A 25,798-nucleotide genomic window follows, 5' to 3' on the forward strand; every position below is an offset into this window, starting at 1 on the left:
CGACGCCCAGCCAGGGCGTGCGATACACTTTTCGTCGAAAACCCAACTTTTCTTGGCCCTTTTGCCACCCCACGCAGCACGAAGCGCGACCCGCGGGCCCGCCGGAGGGCGGCCGTGAGGGACCGCCGCCGCCCGCCCCTTTCCCCGCCTCCGAGCCGGCCCCGCTGCCGCCCACACGGCCGGCAGCCTCCCTCCTTCCCTCCTTCCCTCCCGGCTCGGCTCGGCTCGGCTCGGCTTGACACGGCTGAGGGCTCCTCGTGGCCCTCACCGATCCCCCCGGGGCGCGCATCGCCACCTCCGCCTCCCCTGCCCTGTGCCCGCGCCATGGCGGCCATCCAGAACCTGCAGCTGTGGTGCAAGCAGCAGTGCGAGGGCTACCGCGATGTCAGCATCACCAACATGACCACCTCGTTCCGCGATGGCCTGGCCTTCTGCGCCATCCTGCACCGCCACCGCCCCGACCTCATGTGAGTACCTCGGGCGTCGAGGCCGGCGCATGGGCCGCCCGCTCGGCGAAGCCGGGACCTGCCATTTGGGCACTCTGCGGGCGCTTGCCCCACGAGAAATGGGGAAAGGGACGAAAAGTTGACAGAAAGGGACCCATCCTGTTGTCTTGTCCCACTGTCTTCTCCTCAGGAGATGCTCGGTCTTCTTGCGAATTCTGCTAGTGCCAGCGAAAGTCACTGAGCAGAGCTTAGCCCTCGCTGCTTTTTCCTTTTTTTCCCCTTTCCTCCTTCTTCGGGGAGCTGTGGCAGGCTGTGGCTGAAAGATAAACATTTAAAATATGTTCTTTTCTGTTGCAAAACAAGTTCAGGCACCGTTTTGGGAAATGTTTCCTTCTTCGCTGTTTGTGTTTGTTTAGGCTTGGCTTTCCCTGCTTGGCCAAATGGCAATTCCGTGGGTTATTAGTTAAGAAGCGAGCGCTGTTTGAAGGAAATACAATAGGAAAGCGGGCAGTTTTCTGGAGGAGCTGTGCAGGAGAAAGTTTGCATCTTCCCCCAGCCCACTCGCAGGGCCCTGGGTGCAGGGCAAGTGCCCCCGTCACAGGGAGCCCCTTGTTGGTGCCTGGTAGCTGCTGCATTCCTGCAAGTTACTTGTTTTCACATCCAGAGCTCTGTCCGTGGGAGGCACAGTGTTTTCCAGACCTTGCTGGTTTCTTCGCTGTTGTCCCGTGGGTTTTGACCCGTCTCTGCCCAAATGTAACCTCTGGGTATGTGAATCGACAAAGGAAACTGTAAAAAAGCAAAATAATAATAATAAAAAAGCAACTTACAAAAAAAAAAACACCGGGGAAGTTTCTCAAGGTAAGGGAGCAGCACAAAGATTGCCCAGGAGTATTGATTTAAAGTAAGAGGTCACTCCCAGCCAGACGTGGAGGACGGGGGTGCGTTTTCTGTGCTGTGGTTTTCCTGCTGTTTCCTGAATTCTGCCTTTGCCTTGGACTCCCAGGACAGCCTACCGCTTGTGTCTGTGTGCAGAGATCTCTCATGCAGGTGTCTTGCTTCTGGTGGAAGCCCGAGAAGATAACCTTTCGCTCTCTCTCCTCTCAGTTGGTTTGAAACTTTGAAGAGGTCAGAGCAGCCTTGGGCAGCAGGAGGTCGTGCAGGAACTTCAGGCGCACCCTTTCTGATGTCCCCTCCTTGCCGGTGCTTTGGCAATCACCATGGTGTTGCAGCGTATGGCTTCCTGACTTGCTGTCACATCCATGTGACTCCAGATATTGCCTTTCCTTCCTTTCATTCACAGTCCCAGAAGTATGAAATACCAGGACAGAAAGGTTGGTGTGTCTGGGAGGTGCTCGTGGATGGCCTGGGACCGCTTCCTGGCTGATTCCATTGCCAGCCCATCCGGAGCGCGGGTGTGAGCAGAGGCTCAGAAACTCCTTTAGTGAGTTCAGTGAGTTGTTTATAATCCTTGAACTGCGCACCACGAGTTGTGGATAGACATATCTTAAGTAAATGCTCCTGTCCTGGAGAGAGGAAACGATCCTTGTGGCGTCTGTCTGTTCCCGCTGAATTCCTCCTCTGGTGGAAATCCTGCCTGACTTTATGCAGAACCTTACAGAAACTTTCTGACTTGGACCAGCTCAGCAAGACTGCCTGAAGGTTAAAGAGAAGCCTTTATCTGTGACCTCCCTCCGTGGTGTCAGTGGTATAATACAGGAAAACACCAGCTGCACTGGGCAAAGTCCTGCTGGAAGTAAATTATACTTTCAAGTAGTTGGTGTCCAGGGCTGCCAGATGTCACGTGTACCTCAGCTCCTGGGGCCAAATACTTGTGCAAATTCCCTGTGAATGTATAAAAATCCTTTTGGCGTTTCAGGAGCCACTGACAGGAAAGGGTGACTGGGTGCACATGTGGCTGTGACTCCTGCTTCTCAGGGGCTTGAAGTGATTTATCCTGAGCTCCTCCCCTTGCTTCTAGCAAAGATCCTAGCTGAAGATTAAAAGCATCATACAGAAACTAAAACTACAATACGATAATAGGTGTTTGGAGAACCCGGTGTGTTTGCTGCAGCTCTTGTGTATAAATCACTTGCCGAACATGATTCAGTCACTGCAGCAGAGTTTTGCAACAGCATGTTTTCTTTCTTGGTTTACATTCTTGGGCTGAGGAGTACATGGTATGGAAAGGGGATTTTTCCTTGGAGGAGTCTGAGAAATTCACAGGAAAACTTCAAGCAATTACAAAACCTGGTAATAATCATGTGCTTCTCTCGAGAGTTACATGGGTCAGAGGACAGGCTGGTGCAGGTCTCTTGATCCTTCTCGTTTTCTTGCCAAAAAACATATGGGGAATGTGATAACTCCTCTCAAACTTGCCTGATGTCAGCTTGTATGTTATCAGTGAACAGGGCAGGCTGTGTAAAATTAGAAACGCATTTCCAGCTCACTTCCCACTCACCCGAGGATGCGCAGACAGACTGGGTTCTGGGGGCGTGGAGGCACACACTGAATTACCATGGAAATTCATTTCTTTCATTCCAGCTGAAGCATGTTTGGTACCCCGTCCCAGCCGGGCACGGATACATCATCAGGCAGGTCTGAGCCCATTTTCTGGGATGAGAGCAGAGCCCTGAAGTTCCTCGTGTCAGAGAACATGAAGCTTTGCAGCAGTGCGATGTGGGCTCAGCTCTGCAGCTGCTGGCTGTGACGGTGCTGGCGGCGCGAGCTCCAGCCGAGGGTTTCGTGGTCTCAGTCCGATACGTGAGTTAGAAGCAGCGGGGGAGCCGTGCACACTCGCTCCGATATTAATGCCAGATGTCGAGGAAAGTTTTTGATTAAGCTCCTTCTCTTCATCCTGGATCCTGCTTTCCCAGCCTGCTGGCGGGTGTTTAACAGCGTTCTGGGAAGGGACCAGTTGTGAAATCCCCCTTGGCAGCCGTGCGCCGCTGGGACACGCATGTTTGGTGGCCGGCGCTGAGCAGCTGCACGCACCCGTTCCTCCGGCCCTGTTCTCGGGGTCTCCGTCAGCCAGCCAGACGGGATGAGGCCGTGAGCCTCTAACGTGGACAGGGAGGGCTGTCCGTGGTTTCCATCTCCTCAGCAGAGGGCTGGGGCGAAGCAGAGCTGCCGCCTGCTTGGCCTCTGCGGGGCTGCGGTTTGCGTGACAGGCGGGTGGCCCTGGGGTCAGGGAGTCTCATCTTTTATTACTTGTTCCCAGTCTCATCTTTTATTAGTTGCAGCTCGCCAGTGGGTTGAGAGGAATGTGGAGCAGGCATTGCGGAGAGGAGGAGGGGTGCGTGGGGGCACCTTCCACCTGGGCTTCCCAGCCCTGTCCCAGGTGGTTTGCACCTCCAGATAGAGCACCGCTGGAAGATCCCGTTCCCAGCACAGCACTCTGAGCTCAAACCCTCTGTTTGACATCTGTATGCAGGCAAAGGGTGCTTCGCTCTCTTCCAGTGATCCTTGTGACTGCACAGACCTCATTGTCTCCAGGGGAAATAGCACAGAAGCCTACAATAGCCTACAGACAGGAGGGTCTCTGGAACCCTCACGGCCCGTAGTCTCTGGGATTTTTTTACCTCCGTCTGCTCTGAGAAGAGGCTTCCAGCTGAGTTAGCACTTGCAGCAGCAGCAGAGGGGGAAGCACGTGTGCTCGCAAAGGAGCATGGTGTGCTGAGAGCTCTGGGTCTGTGCAGCTGGAGCCGTGGGTGGTCACGGAGATTTCTGGGCACGGCAAATGCTCGGCTGCTTTTGGCTAAGAGAAGGACTTTCTGCAGAGCTAAAAACTTCACTTCTATTCCTTTGCTAGCAAACTCCATTCTGATTTGTTTCCAGCTCTGGAAGCGCTCTCTTGGGTGAGATTTATGTTTCTCACCTCTTCCAATTAATTCAGTTGCCTGTGTTTTCTCAGCGGAGAACTCCTACTTCTCCATTTAGTATTAGCTTTGCTTTCTTAGGATTACATTGGTCCAGAGAGCTTTGATATTCCAAGATAGGAGATGCACCAGCTTTCAAAAGAAATACTGCATGCAAACTGCTCACCTGGATAGCCAGGGAAGCAGTGATGCTGAGAGGGCAGGGAGCTCCTGCAATGGCCAAGTGACCTGGCTGTTTGCACTCTCCCTGGGGAACAGGAGGGGATTTCAGATATTCACCTTCAGAGACGCAGGTTTTATGTCTCTGTTCTGTGCCACACAAATGGGAAGCTGTACAGATGATACCACAGCAAACAGCACACAGCAAGGTGGGAGTAAAAGGCACGGGCTGACAATAAACAGGTCACTCCAGTGTTATTGAGCCCGGCATGGATCTGCTGCAGGCACCTCCTGCCTCTGCGTTTTGATGTGTTGATGCAGAGCAAAGCCTGGACTCATGGCGTTGTGTTTCCAGCACTCAGCCCAGTTTCACTGGGCTCACAGTGTGAGTGGGCACTGCTCCTGCTGTTCCCTGCTCCCCTCGGTGCTGCCTTACTGCTCTGCATGGCCGAGGAAGCCGGAGCTCCCCTGGTCTCCTGCAGGTGTTTTCCTGCGCTCAGGATGTCCGCAGAGGCGGAACCGGCAGTGAGGCAGAGGGCTGCCACCACCTCCTTCAGCTGGCTCTTAAGAAAGCTGGTTTTCTTGCCTGACACAAAACAGGATGATTACATCTATTGTTCCACTGAAACTTTTTGTCTTGTAGTTATTTTCATCGCTCTTTCTAATCCGTTGTCCCAGGGAAGGGAAGTGCCTGGGCAGGAGCACCACTTGGAGAAAAACCTCTGCGAGTCCCTTCAGATTGCGCAGGAAAGGGGATAAGATTTAAAGGTGGGATGTGCCTTGGCTTGACGTGCTTCGTGGGGGAGTTTGACCTTTGGGTCTTCGTGGTCGCTTCCTGTTCATTCTCTTGTTATCCAGCACAACAGCCACAGATGTGGGAAACGGGAGGCAGCCCAGGCTGCGGCATGCTGGACAACCCCGGTTTTGGGTGCCTTTCTTATTTATAATGCAACGCTCTACTTTCTCTACGAAGCAGACAAAGGACCCGGCTTGCTCCTTGCTCTTACAAGCCATGGAAAAAGTTCCCCCGCTGCGGTGCGGATCATGTGTTTGTCTCATGAATAGATCGCTGTGAGCTGGCTTTGCCCTGGCTTTCACACCGCTACCCTCGCTCCTTTTGAAGGTGAGGCCAACAGGGGTTAAGCTGCATCGGTTATAAAGGTGCTACCTACAAAAACGCAGCGTTGGTGGTGCAGCGTTTTTTGTTTGCCAGTGAGAGTTTCCTTGCTGATGAAAGCCTTTCACTGAGCTTCGTGCCAAGAAGCACAAGGATTGTAAAGTGAAACTGCCTTATCGGCAAGGAGCTGACCCTGCGCGCTTGCCTGGGCAGGAGGAAGCAGTGCTGGAGAGCGAGGCTGCCAGCCAGCAGCCAGTTTCATATTCCCACGTTAGCAAGCGATGGTCAGTTTCAAACAGGCTGGTGGTGAAGGTTTCCTCAACCAGGCACATGCTCCGTGTGTGGGAAAAGCACGCTGTATTGGGCTCTGCTTCCAAGGGCACAGAGTCACTCTCCCTTGTGCTTTCCTGCCTGTCTTCCCCTCCCGGTTTCCAGCCTAGCCCTGAGCAGAGGTGGCATTTGGGCTGGACCAGAGAGGGGAGAGCAAATCTGGGGAGGGGAGAGTAAATCTGGAGAGGGGAGGAGGGAAGTGATGTCCAGGGACAACAGAAAATGAAGAAGGGTTGTTGGCTTTGGCTTGTAATTGTCACTTGTAATTGTAATTGTAACTGCAAGCAGTAATTGTCGCTTCCTTTTCAGTTATTGGTTTGGATTACAAATCAAAAGTGACAGCCCCAGGGAAAGGAGAACGAGATTTTTAAAGGCAATTTCGGTGTTACCAGTCACGGGATTGTGTTGTGGGCAAAGGTGTTTCTCATGCAGGCTCTTGGTCCTGGTTTTGTAGAGCCATGCTAGAGAAACAAAAGAGGTTTTGAAGCCAGAATTTGTGAACTGGTGGAAGCAGAAGCATCTGAGATCAGAGGGTATGGATTTATGGAGAAGCATGAGATACACGCAGCGTTGGAGGTGTCCGTCCCTTCTCTGAGTTCCGTGGTCTCACTTTCTGGAGATGACTTGGAGGAAGGGCAGAGATGGAAGCGTCTGCTTGGAAAATGTTTCCAGGGAAAGTGTGTTGCAAGTCTGGCTGGCAGCCATGGGTTTCTCCTCTCAGGGTCGGAGAGAAGCAAGGCTTTGGAGGAAAAAACAAAAACACCAAAAAAAAACAAAAACACCAAAAAAACATGAGTTAGAATTTGCTCCTGGCTGTCTCAGCAAAGCCCCTGAACCTGCACGGGTTGTTTTGGCATCGGCATGTCCTGTCCGCGGGAGGCTGCGGAAGTCAGCCCTGCAAGGGTGGATGTGCCAAAAATGTGTTGTGCTGCCCGTGGGCAGATGGCTGTGCCTGCTGGGCCTCCTGGACGCTCCCGTCCCAGGAGGAGCAGCAGGTCTGCGGCCGTCTGGAGGCTCAGACGGGATCTGCCCTCCGGAGCGCCCTGAAAAGGCAGGGAGGGAAGAGATGATCTGTCCCTCAAAGCAGCAGGGCTCGGAGAGGTTTGAGAAGCTGGAAGCGAAGCAGGTTGCTCAACAACACCAGCCTGAGGTTTTTCTCTTCTTTCTGTGTTTCAGAAACTTCAACTCCCTCAGTAAAGAAAATGTGTATGAGAACAACAAGTTGGTAAGTGGCTTTTAATGTTTTCTTGTGTTCTAGTCTATGGCCTGGCACCTCGCTTGTATGTTTCACCAGCAGAAACCCTGCAGGTGCAGTGACCTGACAGTGCCTTATTCAGATCTTTTGGCTTATCCTGCATGCATCCAACCTTCCCATCTGAACAGCAATGTCCAGGCTTGCTGGCTGCTTGAAGGCACCCTCAGCCTGCTCACATTTCTTTACGGGCTGCATAGTGATGCCTGTCTTTAGTGTGTCCAGTTCCCTTTGGAACTGGCTGTGTCACCATCTCTGCTTTGTACAGCTCTGCTTGTTCTGCCAGCTCTTGTCTAGCAGAGAGCCACGACTCCCATGTGCTTCTTGCATCTCTGATGCATCCCTACACTGCGCATCGCAGTCGCTGAGTGAGAGGTACTTTGGAAATGGTTGCTCATCCTGAAGTGGACATAGACGGTTTTTGAAGGCAAAGCTTGGGATGTTATAAAGGGCGACCTGGGCAGCCTGGTGCTTTAGAGGGAAAGGTTGCTTCATCCCCCTACACCCCCCACCCCCCTGCTGCTCTGATTTTGAGCAGTGCTCGGTGCCTTGGACAGCTAGAGCAGGAATTAGGAAGGATGGTTGATGCTCTCATGCCCCAGCCTGACCGGACCTCAGAAGTGGAAATGGTGGAGGAAGGGGAGGTAGTTTTGGTAGCTGAGGGTGTTGGAAAGTGGCATTGAAAGAATTGCTGTCAGCAAGGAGAAGAAGGCAGCTGGCTGCAGGCAATGAGCATGGTGTCTGCCACCCCTCTGCCTGGCTGCAGGCAGCAGCAGATGCTGGAGGTCAGGACACAGGCATGGGCATGGTGTGTACGTGATGCTTCAGAGGGATGGAGCAGGAGCTGGGAGGTACTGGCGCAAGAACAGAAGTGCAGGGTTCTGCTTGCACCGCTTCTGCCTGCTCCCAGCACAGGGGATGAGAGCTGCTGGAAGGTGGAGAGGTCCTAAAACCTCGTCTTGCCTGGGCACATTGCTCCAGGATAGGGTTGCAGTTTCTCCTGTTCTCTTCACAAAGTAGAAGCTGGACAGGCCAGCCCCTCCTGCTCTGGATTCAAGCATGGGCTTAGGGCTCCGAGGAAGGATTTTTTCTCTCCCTCTCCCCTTTGCAAAGAGAGAGGCAGCAGATTATAATGCTTCTCTTCCCCTTGGCACCGCTCCACTCAGTTTTGTGGCTGCTTGGCCAGAGCTCAGGCAGTGAACACACCACTGCAGCTCACTCTCGACCGGACCGGAGGAACAGCATCTTCTGACACAGTGAGTTATCTGGAGTGGTCTTTCCTCCAGGAGAGCTAAAAGCTGGGATTCTGTGTGTTCCTCACCTCCGTGTGCTCCCTAATTTCTGCTGCCCTGGGGCAGCGCCATCTCCCCAAACCAGGGCTGTGCTACGTGAGCAGTTACCGGGGCTGCGGGGTTCAGCCCTGCGTGTCTCCCTCTCGCAGGTGAGATTCAGGCTGAGTGTTTTTGGCTGGGAGCTTTGGTCTTTGGCAGGCACGAGGGCCTCTTTGCCGTGGACGGTCACCCTGGCCTGAGTGCTGTGAAGCTCCGAGTGCTGCTCCTTCCCCGCGCCTGGCTGACGGTGTCTGTTCTGCTGGCAACTTTGTTTTTCTCTGGGAAATGAGCTGTACAACTGACCTCCAGTGCTTTTCCTAATGAAAAGCTTCTTTGTGCCTCTCATAAAAACAGTTGCTCCACTCTCCTATGTCAGCCTGTGTTTCCCTCCCTCCCTTTCCTCTGTTTCTTAGTTTGTCCTTTATTTTGCTTTCTCTTCCTTAGTGAATCTGTTCTTGGTGCCCTTTTACTGCTGGTATCCCGCTGGCCTGGCTCTGCCACAGGTGGGATTGTCCCCTCCACTTCCCCGTGACACCAGGTTCCTGCGCTGGGCTCCCTCCTCGGACCGGTCTCCATCACAGGCTTTCTTCCCCTGGCTGCTCTCAGGATACAAGTGGTCTGATTTCTCCCAGTGCTGCTCCTCTGCTATTGTTCAGGCCCTCCTTCATGCCTCACTGTTCAGTAACTTCTTTTCAGAAGCTGTATTACTCAACAAAAAAAATCTTGTCCAGGCTGTGACTTGCCACATGATGTCTTTTTGCCAAGAAAGAATGTGTCACTCCCCAAGTGCCAGAAAGAAAAAGAGGAAAAAAAAAAAGAGAGGAATTGCTGTTGGTGTCTTTTTTTGTTAAAGATTTCAAAATATGTATAAATAAGAGAAAGGTTTCTAGAGACCTTGCATCCAGTTTCTCTAGTGCCAATGTATGGTGGCGCGGTGTAGTGGGTGCAGCAGAGAAGAGCTGTGCCTGGTCTGCTCAGATGTCCTCAAGCCTCTTTGCCTTCTCTATGCAGCGTTTACAAAACGGGAGCTAAAAAGGCTGTAAAGCCCTTGGAGCTGCACTGCTGACAAATATCACGTAACTTCTTTAAAGGCCAGCCTGGGCAGGCAAGGAGGGCAAAGCAACTGGGCCAGGTGAGGCAGTGGGCTTGTTAACCTCCAGGAACAGCAGTTCCCAGGAACATGAGGACGCAGAAGGCACAGGGGACACTACATCCTCCTCTTGGTAGTCCAGGCGGCTCCTCATGCTTGTTGTGTGCCCATTGCACAGGTCTGACCGACGGCACCGTGTAGCAGGAGGTGGCATGGCTCTGGGAATGCCCAGCAAGAAAACCCCACTGGTCAGACCAGTCGTGCAGCCGGCGGGATGAGGAACGCTCCAAAAAACATATTAAGTGTGAGGTTACACGACAGGCAGGTGCCAGGCTGGGCTGGCAGCCGGGATGATGCAGCCAGAGGTAACTGGCTGAGCGCGTGCCTAATGTCAGCTCGGTTGCATTCTTACTGGGATACCCAATGGAAAAAAATGGTAATTATCTTGCTAAAGCATAGTGGCTGTTTGTTTCTTCTAAGCAGGAATAGTTTGCTTGTACACCAGCCCTGTTGTGTGTCTGCGCCAGAGGTCAGATGCGGAGGGTTTTAATGTGTGCAAGTCTTTCTTTAACCATTTAACTGTGGGTTTCAGCAGGAGCCTTCCTTGTGTCTCTGCTCCTTGAGGTGCTGTTGTCTTTTGCTCTGCTGACATTTCAAAAGGGATGCTCCGGAGGGGGAGGGAAAGGACTTTTTCCCATAGGTCGGGATGGGAGAGGGCTGCAGAAAGTCGCTAGCGAAAGTCCTGTGGTGAGTCGAGCAAAGAGAAAGTTGTTTTAGGGATGTTGCTTTTTTCTTTTGTCCTCTTGTGTAGTGGCAAAACAAAACAGCTTTTCTGTCCTTTGTCTGGCTTCGATCCTGCAGCATCGGAGCAAAGGACGCCACAAAGAAGAATATTTGCCCCAAATACATGTTACATTAGCATGGAAATGATTAATCAGGAATTATTCTGCGTTATTCCTCTACTCCTGTTTTCTAACCTGGGAAAAATGGTTTCCTTCTCAGCCCGAGGTTTCCCCTGTTTCAGATGGGGAAGAGCAGGCAGTAGGCAGGAAGCATTAACATTTACACGGTGCTTGGAGATAGAGAGCTGCCTGCAAACACCTACCAGCGCACCGTTAGCTGGGGAGCGCTCCAGGTTGGGCTGGAAGCCTGCACACCAGCCTGCCAGCCTGGGCTGCCACAAACCCTTCTGCCAGGCCTCGCTCTCCGCAGCTGTGCGCATCCAGATAGAGGCAGGCTCGAGGAAGAGCAGGGGAAACCCAGGTGAGTTCCTGTGCGCTGAGCTACGGCCAGCTTGCCAGGCCAGATTTTTGGCTCCCTGCCTGAGTTTCTCAACGTGGTGGCTGGAAGCCACGACTCCGTTGGTTCCTGTAAGGGCTGGACGATGTCGGAGTTAAACTGGTGCAGCTGTTCCCCAGTAGAATTATTATCTGAGTGGGGCTGTTTGCGGTGCATTTTCTCCTGATGAGGAGTGGATCTGCTGCCTGGGCTGGATGAGACCCCTCATTTTTTTGTTGTTGTTTTCTTCCTTCCCCAGGCATTTCAAGTGGCAGCAGAGGAGCTGGGAATCCCAGCCTTGCTGGATGCAGAAGATATGGTTGCTCTGAGGGTACCAGACAGGCTGAGCATCATCACCTACGTTTCCCAGTATTATAACTACTTCCATGGACGGTCTCCAAGTAAGTGCCACGTTCCCTGGAGGGGTGGGCAAAATTGGGACTCAATTTTGTGCTTTTTCTTGCCTACTAACAAGCTTGGAAAGGCAAAACAGATTTCATGGAGGCCTTTTGGTACCCAAACTATTTCAGTGGGGAATCTGACCTCTTTACTTGCTGCAGTAGCACCAGTGCTTTTGGACTGGCACAGGGCTCTGCTTCATCTATAAAACCAGTGCCTTAGAATTTAAAATATAATCTAAAATTTATTATAGCCCAGCCAGTTAGGACCACAGAAGGTTCACTTCTGTGGTCTACACTTCAACTTCCCTGTCTTGAGCCCTTCCATCCCTGTCCAAGTCCTTGCCACACCAGAGGACTGCCTTTAATATCTGAATTCTTCCCCCTCCTCCACCTCTTCACTCATTTAACTATGCTCTCTTTCCCTTCACAACCTCTTCCATCCCCCACTTTGTTTTTTATTTCTTGTTTTAAAACCCTGCTGAAACAAATTCCATCATGTTTGTGCCAAGTGGTGGGAATCTGGGTCAGTTTGGGGTCTTTCCTCTCCCCTCCCCAGCTTCTCGCCTACCACATCATCAAGCGCGGCACATTTTTATACTCTCTAGTGTCCCACAGAATGCTCTGGTCGCATTCCTGTTGCTGGGGTGAATGTGTGTGTCTGAAAATGAGTCCAGCCAGGAATGTGCCCTCTGACTCCAAGTGGACTCCTAATACTATCGCCGTGCCCTTTGAATGGGCTCCAGCAGGACCATGAAATAAGCAGGACGCAGAAGGCCAGAGAGGGCGAGCAGCCAATATTTTATTGAGGTCAGGATTTTACAGAAGAGTAGAGCTGAAGCTTTGTGCTGGGCTTTGGGAGCTCACTATATGGAACTAGCAGGCAGTGAGGGCTCAGCCTGAGTCTGAAGTGTTTGCTGAGTCTGGTGTCACCATTCCACTGGTCTCTGGTGAAAGAGCCCTGGGTGTTGATTTGGACAGCTGGCCTTCTTGAGAGAAGACCACTAGGAGCTGCGCTTCCTCTCTGCTCCCTGCAGCCTGCTCAGACTCCCCCTGTATTTACTCAGAAGGGTATAATCTCTTTTCAGATGGGTGGTCATTTAGTTGGTTGCTGTTAAAACAAAGCTATGGCTCAGATAACTGCTGAGTTCCCATAAGGAGTGCAGAGACATTCAGAATAGGAAGTGACACAAAAATAACATCTCTGCAAGACAGATGAGGATTCTTGTCTGTCACGGTTGTACATAAAGCCTTATTTCCCTGGGAAGTCTACCTCCATTTCCCAGGATGTAGGGCACTCATGCTGGGCTCTCGACTGAAGGTGGTGGTTCTCTTTTCTCAACTTGCTGTGAATTTAGAGGGGTTATCTTTCATCTGCAATGAAGAGAGGATTGGGCATTTTCAGGCTTTTTGTGGTGGTTCTCGTTTTGTTCACACCATCTATGTTTTGTATTTTTCCACTTTTTCATTCCCTTCTGGGGAATTTCCCTGAGAATAAAAAAAAAAGGCAGTTTCAGCTGCCAGCTGATTCCTGCATATGTTAGTGAAACTCGCTTGTTGTCTCTTTCCCCTCGCTCCACTACAGAACTGCTTGTGAAGGAAGCCTGAGTCTCCTTGTATGCTTTGCAGGTTATCCATCAGGCACTCCTGGATCTTCTTGTATTATAAATAACCCCTAAGCCTGTGAATTTTCCTTATTATGCTCCCTTAGAATCATCCCTTTTTCCTTTCTTCCAGTTGGAGGCATGGCTGGAATCAAGCGTCCTTCCTCTGAACCTCAGGAGCAGCCTGTTGGGAAGAAGGTGGTTTCGCAGCCTCCCAAACCGGTGTCTCCAAAACTGCCTCCTGCACACCCACCAGCCAAAGCTAAGCCAAAAGAAACCTCCCCGGTCCCCACGGTAAGAAATGGGTTTGGGGCTGTTCTTTGTACCTTCAATCTGTTCAGTGAACTAGGGAGTAATATGCTAGTTCAAGGCTGCTAGTGATGGGGCCTCAGTCTCTAAACTTTCTCCTTATTACTTCGGATTTAATCCAGAGGTCTGGTTACTGCACAGATTAAGATGGGAGTCACTGGAAAGCCATCGGCCAGCTGGGATTCATCTAGTGGTGAACAGGCCATGGGTGTCTCAGGATATGGCTATGTTGTTCCTAGCCAGTAGAACTTGGGGATGGAGATTTCTAACAGAAGGGTTTTTGTTTTTGATAGAAAACATGGATTAATTTCTCGGAAACATTCTCAAAGCAGAACAGGGATGAAAACAGGGTGGAAGAAGGGAAGCTCCTCTTTCACTGGGCTAATTAGCTCATGAGCTAATTCAATTCAGAGACCTTTAAACTTCAATTTCCCAATTGCAGGCAAAACACCCTGGCCCTCTGGCCTTGTGGAATTAAGTCCCCCTTACACTATCCTGTTACACTTTGTGTAAACTAGGGGTTAGCCACAGCAAGTATTTCCTGTATGTCCATTCCGTGTTCTAGCAACTGGCTGTGCATGTCAAATGCTTATCTGGGAGATTCTTAAGCTGTACACAGGCCGCAGTGCTGCTTGCTCACCGCTGCTTCTTCCCACAGAAAGGGGTTCTGGCAGAGAGTGGGAATATCCGCAGCAGCAGCTGTGGTATCTGCGGGAACCACGTCCACCTGGTGCAGCGCCACTTGGTTGATGGGAAGCTCTACCACAGGAACTGCTTCAGGTACAGTTCTTTGAAGGGCGGGCACAAACCTGTGGGTCCCAGGGGCAGTCTGGTTCCCTTGGGACTGGAGAGAGGTGTGAAGCATTCAAGCTGTTGGAGGACATTTCTAGCCAAGTGGAGGCAGCCAGTCTCTTGAGCTGTGCATAAGGGAAACTCTTTGCACAGGTCTGTTTTCATCCATGCCTTTCCTACCCCTGGCCATGCTGTTAGCTGTTCCTGTTTTGGTGCCTAACAAAATGCACACAGGGTGTGCTCGCTGCCAGTGTGGTACCTTCACCCTCCCTGCATTGGCAGTGGAATTGTGCCTGCCCTCTCAGCTGTGTGTCAATGGCCCCAGAGCTCTAGAGGATGTGTTCTGAGACTTCTTTATCCACAGGTGCAGGCAGTGTTGGAACGTGCTTCTTCCTGGAAGCTACAAAGCTGGGCCTGAGCCTGGTACATTCATCTGTAACAACCACCAACAGCCAGACAGTGTCCAGATCTCTGGACTCCGCAGCACCGGGAACAAACCTGAGAGCAGCCCAGCCCCTGCCACTGTCAGGCCATTCCAGAAAGCAGCAGAACCCAAGAAACTGGAGCAGGTGTTGAAGAAACCGAGCCAGGAAGGCCTCGCTAATTCAAACACGCCATCTGTTTCATCTTCTGGAAGCTCTGGCTTCAGAAGTCTAAATACTCCATGGTCTTCTTCAGCTGTAAATAAATCAGATGACTGCAAAGGTACCCCGATGGGAAATAAAACAGATCATCATGGAGGTACCCCATCAGATCCATTTCGGACAACCTCAAAAACAAAAACACAGCAAGCCCGAGAAAATTTTTTTCAGTCTTTAGACTCCTTCAGCAATAAAACCTCTGACACTACAAAACATGTCCCTTCTCACGGCCCTGGTAAAATTACCTCTGGCAGAACTGAAGCTGCAGCCAGTCCAGAGAACACTGAGAAGGATCAGGCACGTAACCATATTATGCAGGCACTGGCTGGGTCAAAAATCTCTCCAAACAGGCCAGGAAGACTCAGTTTCACTGGCTCCTCAGCATCCAATAGGTAGGTGCTGTTTCCCTTTCCCTCTTTATTCCCAGGATGACTTTGGCATAACTTGGAGAAGTCTCTGCATCTTTCTTCCTTTTCCCTGACTGGTGTTTCTGATGGGATTTAAAGGCAAATAGGGTGACTCACTCAAATCTTTGGAACATCATTAAGTATAAAGCTCCATCCTTTAAAAAAGGACAGACTTTCAAAACTCATTAGATTGTTCTTTTTTGCAGTGGCAACTTTTCTTCCTCCAGTTCTCAATGGCAGAGTCCAGCACCAAAAGCACAGTCCAGCAAAACAGGGCACACAGCACCAAAACAGGAGAAGATCACAGAGCCTCTGCCCAAGAGCCAGGCTGCCGGCAAACCTGTTGACTCTGTGCACAAGCCGGAGTTAAAAGGCCTCAAAGGTGAGGATGACTGGTTTGCATACACCCTTCTCTTGGGCCAGCACAATGAGTATGTCAGTGGCTTACATACTTCCTGTCTGTACCACTACATACGTGTTTTCTGGGTTCTGGGGATCAGCACACTTCCATTTGTCCTTGTGCAACTGCTGCCTCTAGCAGGACAAGTTTTTCTTCTCTGAGGATCTCCAGGTACTTGAAGTTGTAGTAGCAGCATCAAATGTTGAGATCGTGATGGGTTTCAGAGGTTTAGGTACACTTTCCCAGGCTGGAGACCTTGTCATAACTTCAGTATGATTTTGTGGCCACAACTGGGGCTTACCCAGCCTTCTCATCTATTTTGAACTGAGCTTCCTTCCCAGTGACTGTCCAGTGGGCTAGGTTCTGATGTTCTCGGAGTACTTAGAGTCTCAACCACTTCATTAAGTTTTGTGGGGGGCTGAGAACAGTATCTATGTGGAGTTTGTTGTGAGCTTGCCGGTCTTTTTGTCTCCCCTCTCCTCCCCCATCCTTTGCTGTCTAAGATCTAAGCTGTTTTTGTTGTTTTGCTGTCAAATATGTCTTCATTTCTGCTGTGGCTGTGTTTCTTTAGCTGCACAAGGTTTAAAACATTTGAGTTGAAAGGGGCAAAATGCTACCAAGGTTATTTACTACCTACTGTATGTGAATCTGCCCATGTTAAACTTGTTGAGTTGGTGCTGGCTTGCTGCAGTAACGTGATAGCATCTGTTTCTGTGCATGGCTTCTCCCTTCCTCCTGAGACACAAATCTGGCTTGTGTCTTTCTATTGGATCTGATACTATCTTTCTACGTCCTTTCCTTTAGAAACCATGAATGTTGGTGAAGATAAGTCTGAGAGCCCAGCAGAGTGGAGATCTCGGTTGAAGCCTGTGGCCAACAAGTAAGTTTTTTTTGAGCAAGTGGGTCTTTGTGATAAGTGAGTGGGGATGTCCATGTCTGCAGCTGTTTGTTGCTGCGGGTCTGTGTGCATGTTGGAGGGGAGAGCTCTTATGTTTCAGTGCTTTTGTTTTCAACTATTTGAAGTCAAAGGCTTTCATTTTTGGGAAGGGAGAGCACATTTCAAATTGTTGAACTCTGATTAGAAGTGTGACCATCATGGCTGGAGATCCCGGCCCAGGATGTCCAGAGCTCTTTGTGTCTGCTAGAGGGATGGTTTCCTACCTTTGTCTTTCTTCTTTGCAGAGACCAAGGTGGCTCTAAGAAGCCTACTGATAACTCTCAGGTGGGAACAGGGAGCCCAGCACAGAAGGAAACAAAGCCAAGTCCGTTAGTTGTGCCATCAGCAAAGCAGGACTCCGGTATGAAGGATATAAGCTTTGCCTTCATTTTGCTTGTCAGGCAGGGGGCAGGCATTAGTGCCGCAAGGCACAAACAGAGTGAGAAACATGCTGGTGGAGATGGTGCCTTGTTTGCAGGGTTTCTTGCTCTCCCTAAACCTGCTTTGGCCCTGCAGTTCCTTTATTTGGAGAGCTGTCATTCCCCAAGGAGAGGGACTTTGGTCCTTGCAGTGCCCCTCTTCTGTAAGACAGCTAGCAAGATTTCACTTATTCTCTCTTGCATAAATAAGTATTGCTGAGAAATCTTGATGATGGTTCCTGACCTTTCCTTCTTCTCCTCCACCCTTCTCTCATACTGTGGCCTTGTGGCGGGTGGTTTCTCTCCATTTTCTTCAGACTCGTGCCCCTCAGTGTCATCAGGAGAGGATTACTAGGACTAGAAATGAAGGCAGCTAGTGATGAATGCCAGAGACTCTGGGCAATACAGGGATTTTTGTGAGACGAGGCTTGAAATTTTTTACCCAAGACCTGTCTGTGCTTCCTAATTCAGCTTCATCTGGTGGAGTCGCTAAGAAGAAGTTGATTCCCAGCTCAGATCTTATCAGGAGCTGTCAGAATTCAAAGCAAGGCTGGGAAGACCATGGTGGTTCTGTCAAGAAGAAGGAAGAGGGCAACCACCAGCTGAATCAAAGCACTACCACATGTAAGATCTCTTCTGCCTGCTTAAAGCCACTCTCTCATCTGCGCTGTTGGGGATGACCTGAGTGGTCAGTGTGGGAGGCAAGACCCAGAGTTTTCTGTGGCTGTTGTCATGGGGGAAAAATTTGTGTCATTAATTTTTATTAACCATCTTGGGCTAACCAGGAGCCAGCCAGGCCAAGGAATTCAGTGGGAAGAGAAGAAATGAAAATATGGATTTTTCAGGGTCACTGCTCTGTCATTCTTCAGACTTAAAGCTACAAAGAGGACATCTCCTGATTTGAGGAGTGGGAATCTAGCTGATGCCTCTGCTCCCCTTCAGTTGAGTGGCTTTGGGAAATGAAAGGAATGCAGAGAATTGTCAGCAAGAGACTCCAGCTGGCGGAACACACTGTAGCTCCAGCCAATGCTGCTGCTTCTTGGACGTTCAAAGATGTTCCAGCCAGTTCTGACCAGCTTGTCCCTGCTCCTCATCCAGTTTCTTATTCTTGTCTGTTCAACCTCAATGTCACTATGTAGCTCTTCTTTTTTGCCCGGTTGTCCTTGCTGCTTTCCTTCTTACATATCCTACCACAATGAAATTTCATGGACCTAACCTGATGTTTGCTGCTGTTCTGTGTGCTCAGCTTGTTTGTTTTCCCCTTTCCTTACCCTGTCTAGCTCTGTCTTATCTGTTTGAACTAGAAGATCCTCAGAGCAGGGCTCAGCTCTGGCTCTGATGTTTGTCTTGGAGCAAGTAGGATGGGTCCCCATAGCTTGGTGGTCTCATGCTTTATTTCTTAGCTGGCTCCAGCACTGTCCTTAGCCTTCAGGTCTGACAGCTGAGAAGCATTCAAATGGCAATTGTGTTGTCTGTTTTAGCAAGCCTTTACTGCCATCATTTTCCCCAAACTTTCCACAGTCACGAGGCTCACCATTACATCATTCCCCAGGAAGTGAGCTGTTGAGATAACGGAGGCTGGTTTTCTATCTCTTTTTAAAGCTTAGTGATTGCTGGTGGGAGTGCCTCCTGTTGGCAACTTTCCCAGCAGTTTGCCCCCAGTTTTCACATATGCAAGCCTGGTATCTGAAAGGCTGCTTCCTTGCTGCTGTCTTTAGGCAGCCTGTGGATTAAGGACCGACTTGTTGCTCCTCTGTATAGGTCTCTACCTCAGCAGAGAGCCTCTGTGAACAGTTATGTCCTTAATACTGTGTGTGCTTCACAGGACTGTAGCTGATGAGCATTTCTGTAGATCATTAGTTTTCTTTGGTGTAGGTAGTGTTTACTGTTGAAAAAGGAGACTCCGGGTTTTGCTTGACCCCTCTTCCGTTTCCAGTTTGCCCGTCTTGTGTCTATGGAGACAGAACTTGAGGATATCAGGGGACACCAGACTTTGAGCTGGTCAGCAGAGAGTGATTTTGCTAGCTGTTCTCCTCCAGTGACCTGGTCTTCTCATGATCGGTGATGCAGCTTTCTGCCCTGCTTAGAGATGCTGCAGAGGTCACCCAGAAGGGGGCTGGAAATGCAGAGCTGAGCTGGGAGAGGGAGGTGATGCTCAGGCAGTGGCAGGCTGCCTGTGGCAGGCCAGGTCTGTGTTGGAGGAACCTTTAAGAGAAGTGTGAGTCACAGGTAGCATATGGGACAGCAGACCGGCTATATCCAGGGGGAAGAGTGACCTGATGGAGGCCAGCAATGCAGAGGCAACACAGCTGATTAGCAAATCCAGTACCCAGATTTTTTTGATCCTTTTACACTCTTCTAGAAAGTCTGTTAGAACAAGGACTGGGCAATCTGAGAGATGTCCTTGAGCTCTTCCTTGAGTCTCTCATCAGCAAGTCAACACAGTAGCAAGAGATTCTCGGGAGGCTCCCTGGTCTGTCTGTCCTGTCTTTCTCCTTGTGTGTGCTGAGCCTGCAACACTTCTGCCTTTCTTACAGCTCTGCTCTTTTAATACTAGAGTTTTCCTTCCTATCACATCATCCATGTGTGCTTCTCTGGTCTCTCTGTGGTAATTATCCAGCCCAGCCCCTCGGGTATCCGAATACCTCACACTCTCCCGTAGTTATCCTCACAGCACAGGTGGGCAGAGGAAGCTGAGGCACAGTAGAACAAACACACATTGCTTAAGGATTGATTTTAATAGGTGTCCAGGGCTTAAATAACACTGTGTAGCTGGACCAAAGGGACTTCTCACCTAAGAAGTGTTTTGTGGAAGGAATTGAACCTTAGTTTCCTGAGGCCTATGCTAAGGTCCCCTGGACCATCTTTGTTTCATCAGTATTTACTGATTCTTCTTTGTACAGGAGCACTAGAGGGGCATTTTTAAGTGTAACTTGATGTTTCTTGTGACAGTAACCCAATACTTCTGTTCTGTCCTTTGGAAGCTTAATAAGCGGTGCTTTTTGCCACGATAAATATATTTGAATTTTAACAAGGTAACGAATGAACACAGAAGTCGCTATTCTCAGGTGCAAGCCCCCAAGCCACACCACAGTTAGGAGACCGCCTGTGCCCAGAGGAGGCAAGCAGCACCCTGTGGTCTGGGAGTATCTGAGTGTCCAGCAGCAAGGAGTAAACCAGGCTGTGATGTTTCCCAAGGACACATCTCTCACCTTAGTCAGGGCCTGCCAATGCATGTGTATTGTCTGTGCCCTGTGTTGGGTGACTCAGACTTGTTGCGCTCTCAGTGGTGTAGGCACTGTCTTACAGCACAAAATGGTTTAAAGTTTGATGTGGGATTTATTTTTTTCCCTTCTAGATAAATCTTCTGCTCTGATTAACATTCAGAACTGTGAAGCAGTGTCCCCAACCAAGGTATGGCTGGAAAAGGGGTGTAATGGACACAGACTGGGGTTGCTGGTTATCCTGCGAAAGTGTTTGCCCAAATACATCGCAGGTTATCTTATTTGGAGGATTTACTTGAATTCTCAGGGAAGGAGTGAAAGGCATTGGAGCAGAGGCAAGAAGGAGAGACTGCCATTTATCTCCTGGGCAAGGGGACAGTAGAGGCTGGAATGAGACAGAGCCATAGATAACAAAATCCTGGTGGACACAGTCTGCTCCAACAAAGGAGTGGGAATGTCTGTGGACTGACAAGTGTGGGTAGATATTATCACCCTAATGAATGTATAACAGCACTGTAACATTGCCATGGCCACCACTCTGGTGTGAACAGCCAGCTCTTCCTCTCTGCTGACTTGGCCTTTCCAGGACATGGCTCCACAGTTGAGTTCCTTGTGTCATTTCACATTTCTGTTGGGGCTGTGCCTTCAGGAAGCAGTCCTAGGGCACTGAGATGTATTCATTCCTACATTTGTTTTCCTAGCTGCACCCAGACTACATCCCTGAGGAAGAAATCCAGGAGAAGGTACGTGATATCGAGAAGCAGCTGGATGAGCTGGAATCGAAAGGAGTGGATCTGGAGAAGCAGCTGCGTGGCTGCGAGGGAGGTAAAGAAAACCAGGGGGCTTTGTTACTGTAGGAAGGTGTGAGGCTCATGTCCTACCCCTGGGCATTCTTGGCTCTGTTTCTAGGAGCTCGTACTTCATGTGAGACACCAAGTTACCAAAGGTAGCTAGTACAGCAAAATAAAGCCCTGGGAATTTGGAACCCACTCTGTGCTGTATCCTAACCCATTGTTTGAGCAAGGTCTTGTGTTTATTTGGCTGAGGATCAAGGAGTTCTGGGAGTCAAAGGCTGCTATTTATCTGGTGGTTGAATCCCAAGCCAGACTGGCTGTCATGGCCAGCTCCAATTCCACAGGGATTCGTGGGTTCATTCAGAATGGCAGAGCTGAGCCAGCCACATGGAAAATGAGCAGGGTGCCCTGTGATAGGGTATCTGTGAGCAGCTTCCTTCTGCAGGGAGTGGTCTGCTTCCTTTTCTTTGCATCTCAGAGTACCAAAGACAAGCTGTTTTCACTTGAGTTTGCTTATGGCTCATACAAGTTATCCTGGGTTCTTCTCAAGTGATAGTGTGTTTGAGCCAGGAAGAACCAAACTGATGCAGCTTTTGGTGGTGTTTTGCTCTTTTGTGGTCTTTGCAGATGAGTCTGAAGATGCCCTCATGGTGGATTGGTTCAAACTCATCCATGAGAAACAGCTGCTGCTGAGACAGGAATCAGAGCTGATGTACAAGTAAGTAGAACCAGAAATTCACCTGTCTGTCCACACACTTCATTTGTGAGCAGTAAGCAGTAAAGCAGACGAAGTGTGGCAGCCCCCAAAATAATTTGCCAACTGGTGGGATGAGGGAGGGCTTGAAGAAGTCTGTGGGAGAACTGCCAGCATCCTGAGGGGTGCTGGCCCATCCAGCTAATAGGCCTTTGAGCACTGAATGGATAGATGAGCCCCTGAGGTCTGTGATGAGCTTGTGGTGAGGGAAACCTTGTAAATATGATGGGGGCAAATTTCTCACAGCCCACCAGCTCCTGCCCAAGTGGTGGGCCATGCAGAGATGAGACTTCAGTGTGACATGAGAAAAAGTCAGCCCTGGATCATGGTGGGGCATAACTCATCACTTCTATGGTCTCCTCCAGGATGAAACAGCAGAAGCTGGAGGAGCAGCAGTGGAACATTGAGATGGAGCTGCGACACCTCATGAACAAGCCAGGTGAGGACCAGCTACATCGAGATTTCTGCTGGTCCCTGGCTGTGCAGAGACCTACACTCTGCACACCAACCCCAAGATGTCTTTCAGATCTGAATGAGGCTGTCTGCCTGCCAGGGATTATGGTTTCACTGGGGAACTCTCCTGACTAAGCTGCCAGCTGTTTTCTGAGGGATGTGAGATGTACCCGAGTGTGAGGATAATCAAATTCAGGCCTGTGAGAGGGACTTGCTGGAGCAAGGTGAAGGCAGGAGCCCCAGTGGGGAGGTACTGACCTGTAGCTGTAAGAGGGGCCTCTCTTATCTTGTGCAGAGGAACTGAAGACACGGAGAGAGAAGGAGCGTGAGAAGGAACTGCTGGAGTCGTACCTGAACACAGTCAATGATCGGAATAATATCGTGGAGTGCCTGGATGAGGACAGAATCAGGTGAGGGCCTTCAGGTAGTAGGGGATGAGCCAACACAAGGGGTGGTTTGCATTGTACTTCCTCTGCTGCTCAGGCTCTACGGGTGGACAAATGGCTGTAATCCAGACTTCTGTTCCACGAGAGGTGGGTGGTGACCTGTCACCAACCATCTTGTCTTAAATGCTGCTGCTTTTGCTTCCTTGGCACCTGTTAGAAACTGAGATCAGGTCTGCAGCCATGTTCTGAGGATAAGGACTATGAAAATGTATAAAGCAGGAGCAAGAAAGGGAGAAACTGGAGATGGGGAGTTGGAGGCAGCACGTGAACCCTGGGAGGACTCTGGGAGTATGAAACCACGTTTGTTTGTCTGCTGCAACAAAAAAACAGCCATAGCCATTGTGCTGAGAGCTTGATCTTCCCCACGTTCAAAGGCAGACTGCTGTGTCAGGTAGTTGGATATGTGCCTCTGGCTGCTGAGAACATCCTCCATTTCTTGCCCTCGGCAGCAACTCCACCTCGAAAGTTCCAGTAATGCCCGGGCTTTTGGCTCTGGCCTTGCCCAAGCCCTAGGGTGACTGTGATGTGAGCACCTCTGCAGCACCCGAGGCTACTGGTGTCTCAATCTTTATTCCTCTCCGGGGGTGTGGCGTTGCCTCACAGCAGGGTAAACTCAGATGATTCATAGGCCAGCTGGGGAAGGGCTCTGCTGCTGTAGCACTAGACTGCTGTGATCTGGAAATCCCCACACAGGCCATTTCTTTAAAGGGGAGTGTAAAAGCAGATGTAATTTGCTAATGTCTACGAATTCAACTGTTTTTTTTTTGTTTGTTTGTTTTTTTTCCATCCCCTTTTTGGGGTGTGCTTTGGGGATTGGTCACTTCTGACTGTGGGAAAGACTGTAGCCTTGGGTTTTTTTGCATGTTTAGCAGCAACTATCGCCTTGTTGTGAAACAGCAAAGTTTTCTAATGCCATGCTCTTCCATTATAGAGAGCAAGAGGAGGACCAGATGTTGGCAAACATGATCCAGAAGTTGGGTAAGGACCTTTTCTGCTGTTAGGGAGCAGCACTGAGTAGCAGTGGGGCTGTGGGTCTCAACATTCTCTGCATCTGCTCCCTCTCCTGCAGATGGATCTCTTGAGAACCAGGAGCCAGAGAAGAAGAAGAACAAGTTCCGTTTGTCCAAAATATGGAAGCAGAAAAATAAGAGTTAAACTCAGGAGGGATGTTCCCCGGCCCAGTGGCACAGCAAAGGCTGTCAAAGGGATTTTCTTTCCTCACTGCTGCTTTCCTGGAGTTGTGCAGGACTGTGATGAGGCTTCTCTCCTCTCTGACATGAAGACGGCAGGTTTGCAGACCAAAGGGACAGTGCAAGTCCCCTCTCATTGGTTTGGAGTGCACCTTTCCCAGAAGACAGACTTTAAGAGCATTTTCCTTCTTTGAAGCTAGCTCAGAACTGGCTTCAACTTTGTTGGCAGCTCGGGAGAATAGACCGCAATTTGCACATCCACTGCTCAGGTCACTGCAGACCTGAATACAGGAGCGTGGCACTGCATGTCACCCCGCAGTGCCCCCCTCATCTCCGCCAGGGCTGTGCCAAGGATGCTGAGCTGGTTTCTGACAGGGCAGTTCTTGCTCCCTCTCTGCGTGTGCTTTGGCACAGAGAGGTGCTATGAGGCATTATATAGATGGAGGGCCTCCTCCTTTTTACACCAGTGCAAATTGTAGCTGCAGGCCCCACAGCCAGGGAAGCAGAGAGCAGAACCACCTCCTGAACTATGGGGTGGGATGTCCTAGACCCAGAGACATTTCAGCAATAGTGCTCTGTTTGCAGACCTCTCTTTGAGAGCTGATGTAGGCTGTTTTCTCAAAGCCATGAGGGGTTACTCACTGCTTCATTCCCTCTGTGGGGGAGATTTTTAGCTTCCTTATTTCCCTAACTGCACAATGAAGCAGGGTCTTTGTTGCCTGTGGCCCACCATACTGAAGACAAACAGAAGTCTTCTTTTAACAGCCTATCTGGGAGCAGAAAGGGATAACTGAGTTTGTCTCACCCACCAGCTTTCTTTGTGGGACAAATATTCCTCTCCTGAGCTTCTGTCCCTGGACAGTCAGCACCCTCAAGGTTTGCCATGGTTCAGCTTGGGACCAGGACAGTAGGAGCAGGACAGGATATGTGCCGGCATGCAGGCAGTGAGTCTTTCCCCTCCATCCTCAGTCCAGAGTGACTGCAGCCAGGCAGCTGCCCTGGGTGGCAATATCCTCTCTTGCCAATCAACCTTGGCAGCAGAGGTAGACATGGGCAGGGAAAGATCGGAATAATCCATGTTGCCTCTAGCGCTGGTAAATGTGGACTCCCTTGCACTTTATTCCTCCCTCCACGCCAGAGTACTCTGAGATTTCTCTAGGTCCTGTTCTCCAGCAGGGCCTGGGATGTTGCTGGGAGGAGGTTTGCTGCCCGCTGTGCCCTGTGGCAGAGTGGAGGCGATGCGTGCCTTACCCACGAGGTGGCAGTGGGACTCTCTGTCCGAGGCAGCCCACCCTTGGCACCGCAGGGGTGAGCTCAGTTTGGTACCAAGCGCTTGAGGGGTTTCCTGGTGCCCACAGTATGCCATGTATATGGGATACCGTGTACCTATGTATGTTTTTGTCCAATAAAGAATTGCTGGTGCAAGTCTCAGGCTCCCAGAATGAGTTTAGGCATGGGTTACTGAGTGTGGGCTGTCCTGCTTGCTGCAAGCACTAACAGTCCCTCTGCAGACAAGGGTGACCCTGGGTGGTAGCAGGGGGTGCAGGGGAGAGCTGGCCCTGCTTTGCACACCCGTAATGGAGGAGCTTTCCCACCCAGAGCTCACAGACCAGCCACAGGTCCTGGGGCAGCAGCAGAGCCAAGGGGTTTCTCCATGATTTTCCTGTGTTAAGCTCCCCCTGGCTCTCAGATGGGTAAGTGCATTTATTTTCTTCCTCGCTGCTTTAGCATCACATGCATCCCCAAGACTTGCAGGACCCCAGCATAGCTGGCAGACTGAGGGAGAAGACAAGCTCCAGCTCGCTCTGCCATGGTCAAACTGTCATCCTGTTGACCTGACTGGCTGAACAGCAGTTTCATCAGGTGAAATACTGATGGAAGCACCGTCACTGTGCTCTGTGCTCAGTGGTGGCCTGTGCTCACCTAGAGAGGAAGATGAGCTGGGCTTGGGGGACATGCTGACCGCAAGAACTGGTGTGCTGTGCCTTGATATCCTCATCAGCTTTTTGGGAAGCTCTTCCTTTCCTGTTGGTGTGTCAGCCTGGTCTGTCATTATTGCTAGGCTTTTATCTTTTCAAGCTCAGATTCTCCAGGCCCAAGAAATTTAGTCTGTACAGGTTTGGGGGTGGCAGCACCATCCAAACTTATCCAA

The 25,798-nt window shown here is 50.5% G+C and overlaps 1 protein-coding gene across 2 annotated transcripts; it reads left to right on the top strand.

The window, feature by feature from the left end:
• Positions 1–193: 193 nt before the first annotated feature.
• MICALL2 (MICAL like 2) lies at positions 194–25,072 on the top strand. 2 transcript variants are annotated; one of them, XM_035339666.1, is made up of 17 exons: positions 194–467; positions 7,104–7,152; positions 11,138–11,279; positions 13,014–13,174; positions 13,848–13,969; positions 14,346–15,014; positions 15,236–15,411; positions 16,234–16,309; positions 16,612–16,727; positions 17,257–17,409; positions 20,144–20,199; positions 20,711–20,834; positions 21,431–21,521; positions 21,923–21,996; positions 22,306–22,420; positions 23,388–23,434; positions 23,526–25,072. In XM_035339666.1, the coding sequence occupies exons 1-17, from the start codon at positions 325–327 to the stop codon at positions 23,609–23,611; spliced, it is 2,400 nt and encodes a 799-aa protein (XP_035195557.1). In that variant the 5' UTR covers positions 194–324; the 3' UTR covers positions 23,612–25,072. The 2 variants fall into 2 exon arrangements, with proteins under 2 accessions (XP_035195557.1, XP_035195556.1); XM_035339665.1 differs by having other exon boundaries at positions 14,346–15,010; positions 15,232–15,411.
• The last annotated feature ends 726 nt before the right edge of the window (positions 25,073–25,798 follow it).

The sequence above is a fragment of the Oxyura jamaicensis genome, chromosome 14 (genome assembly GCF_011077185.1).
Source record: "Oxyura jamaicensis isolate SHBP4307 breed ruddy duck chromosome 14, BPBGC_Ojam_1.0, whole genome shotgun sequence".
NCBI classification, from domain to species: Eukaryota; Metazoa; Chordata; class Aves; order Anseriformes; family Anatidae; genus Oxyura; species Oxyura jamaicensis.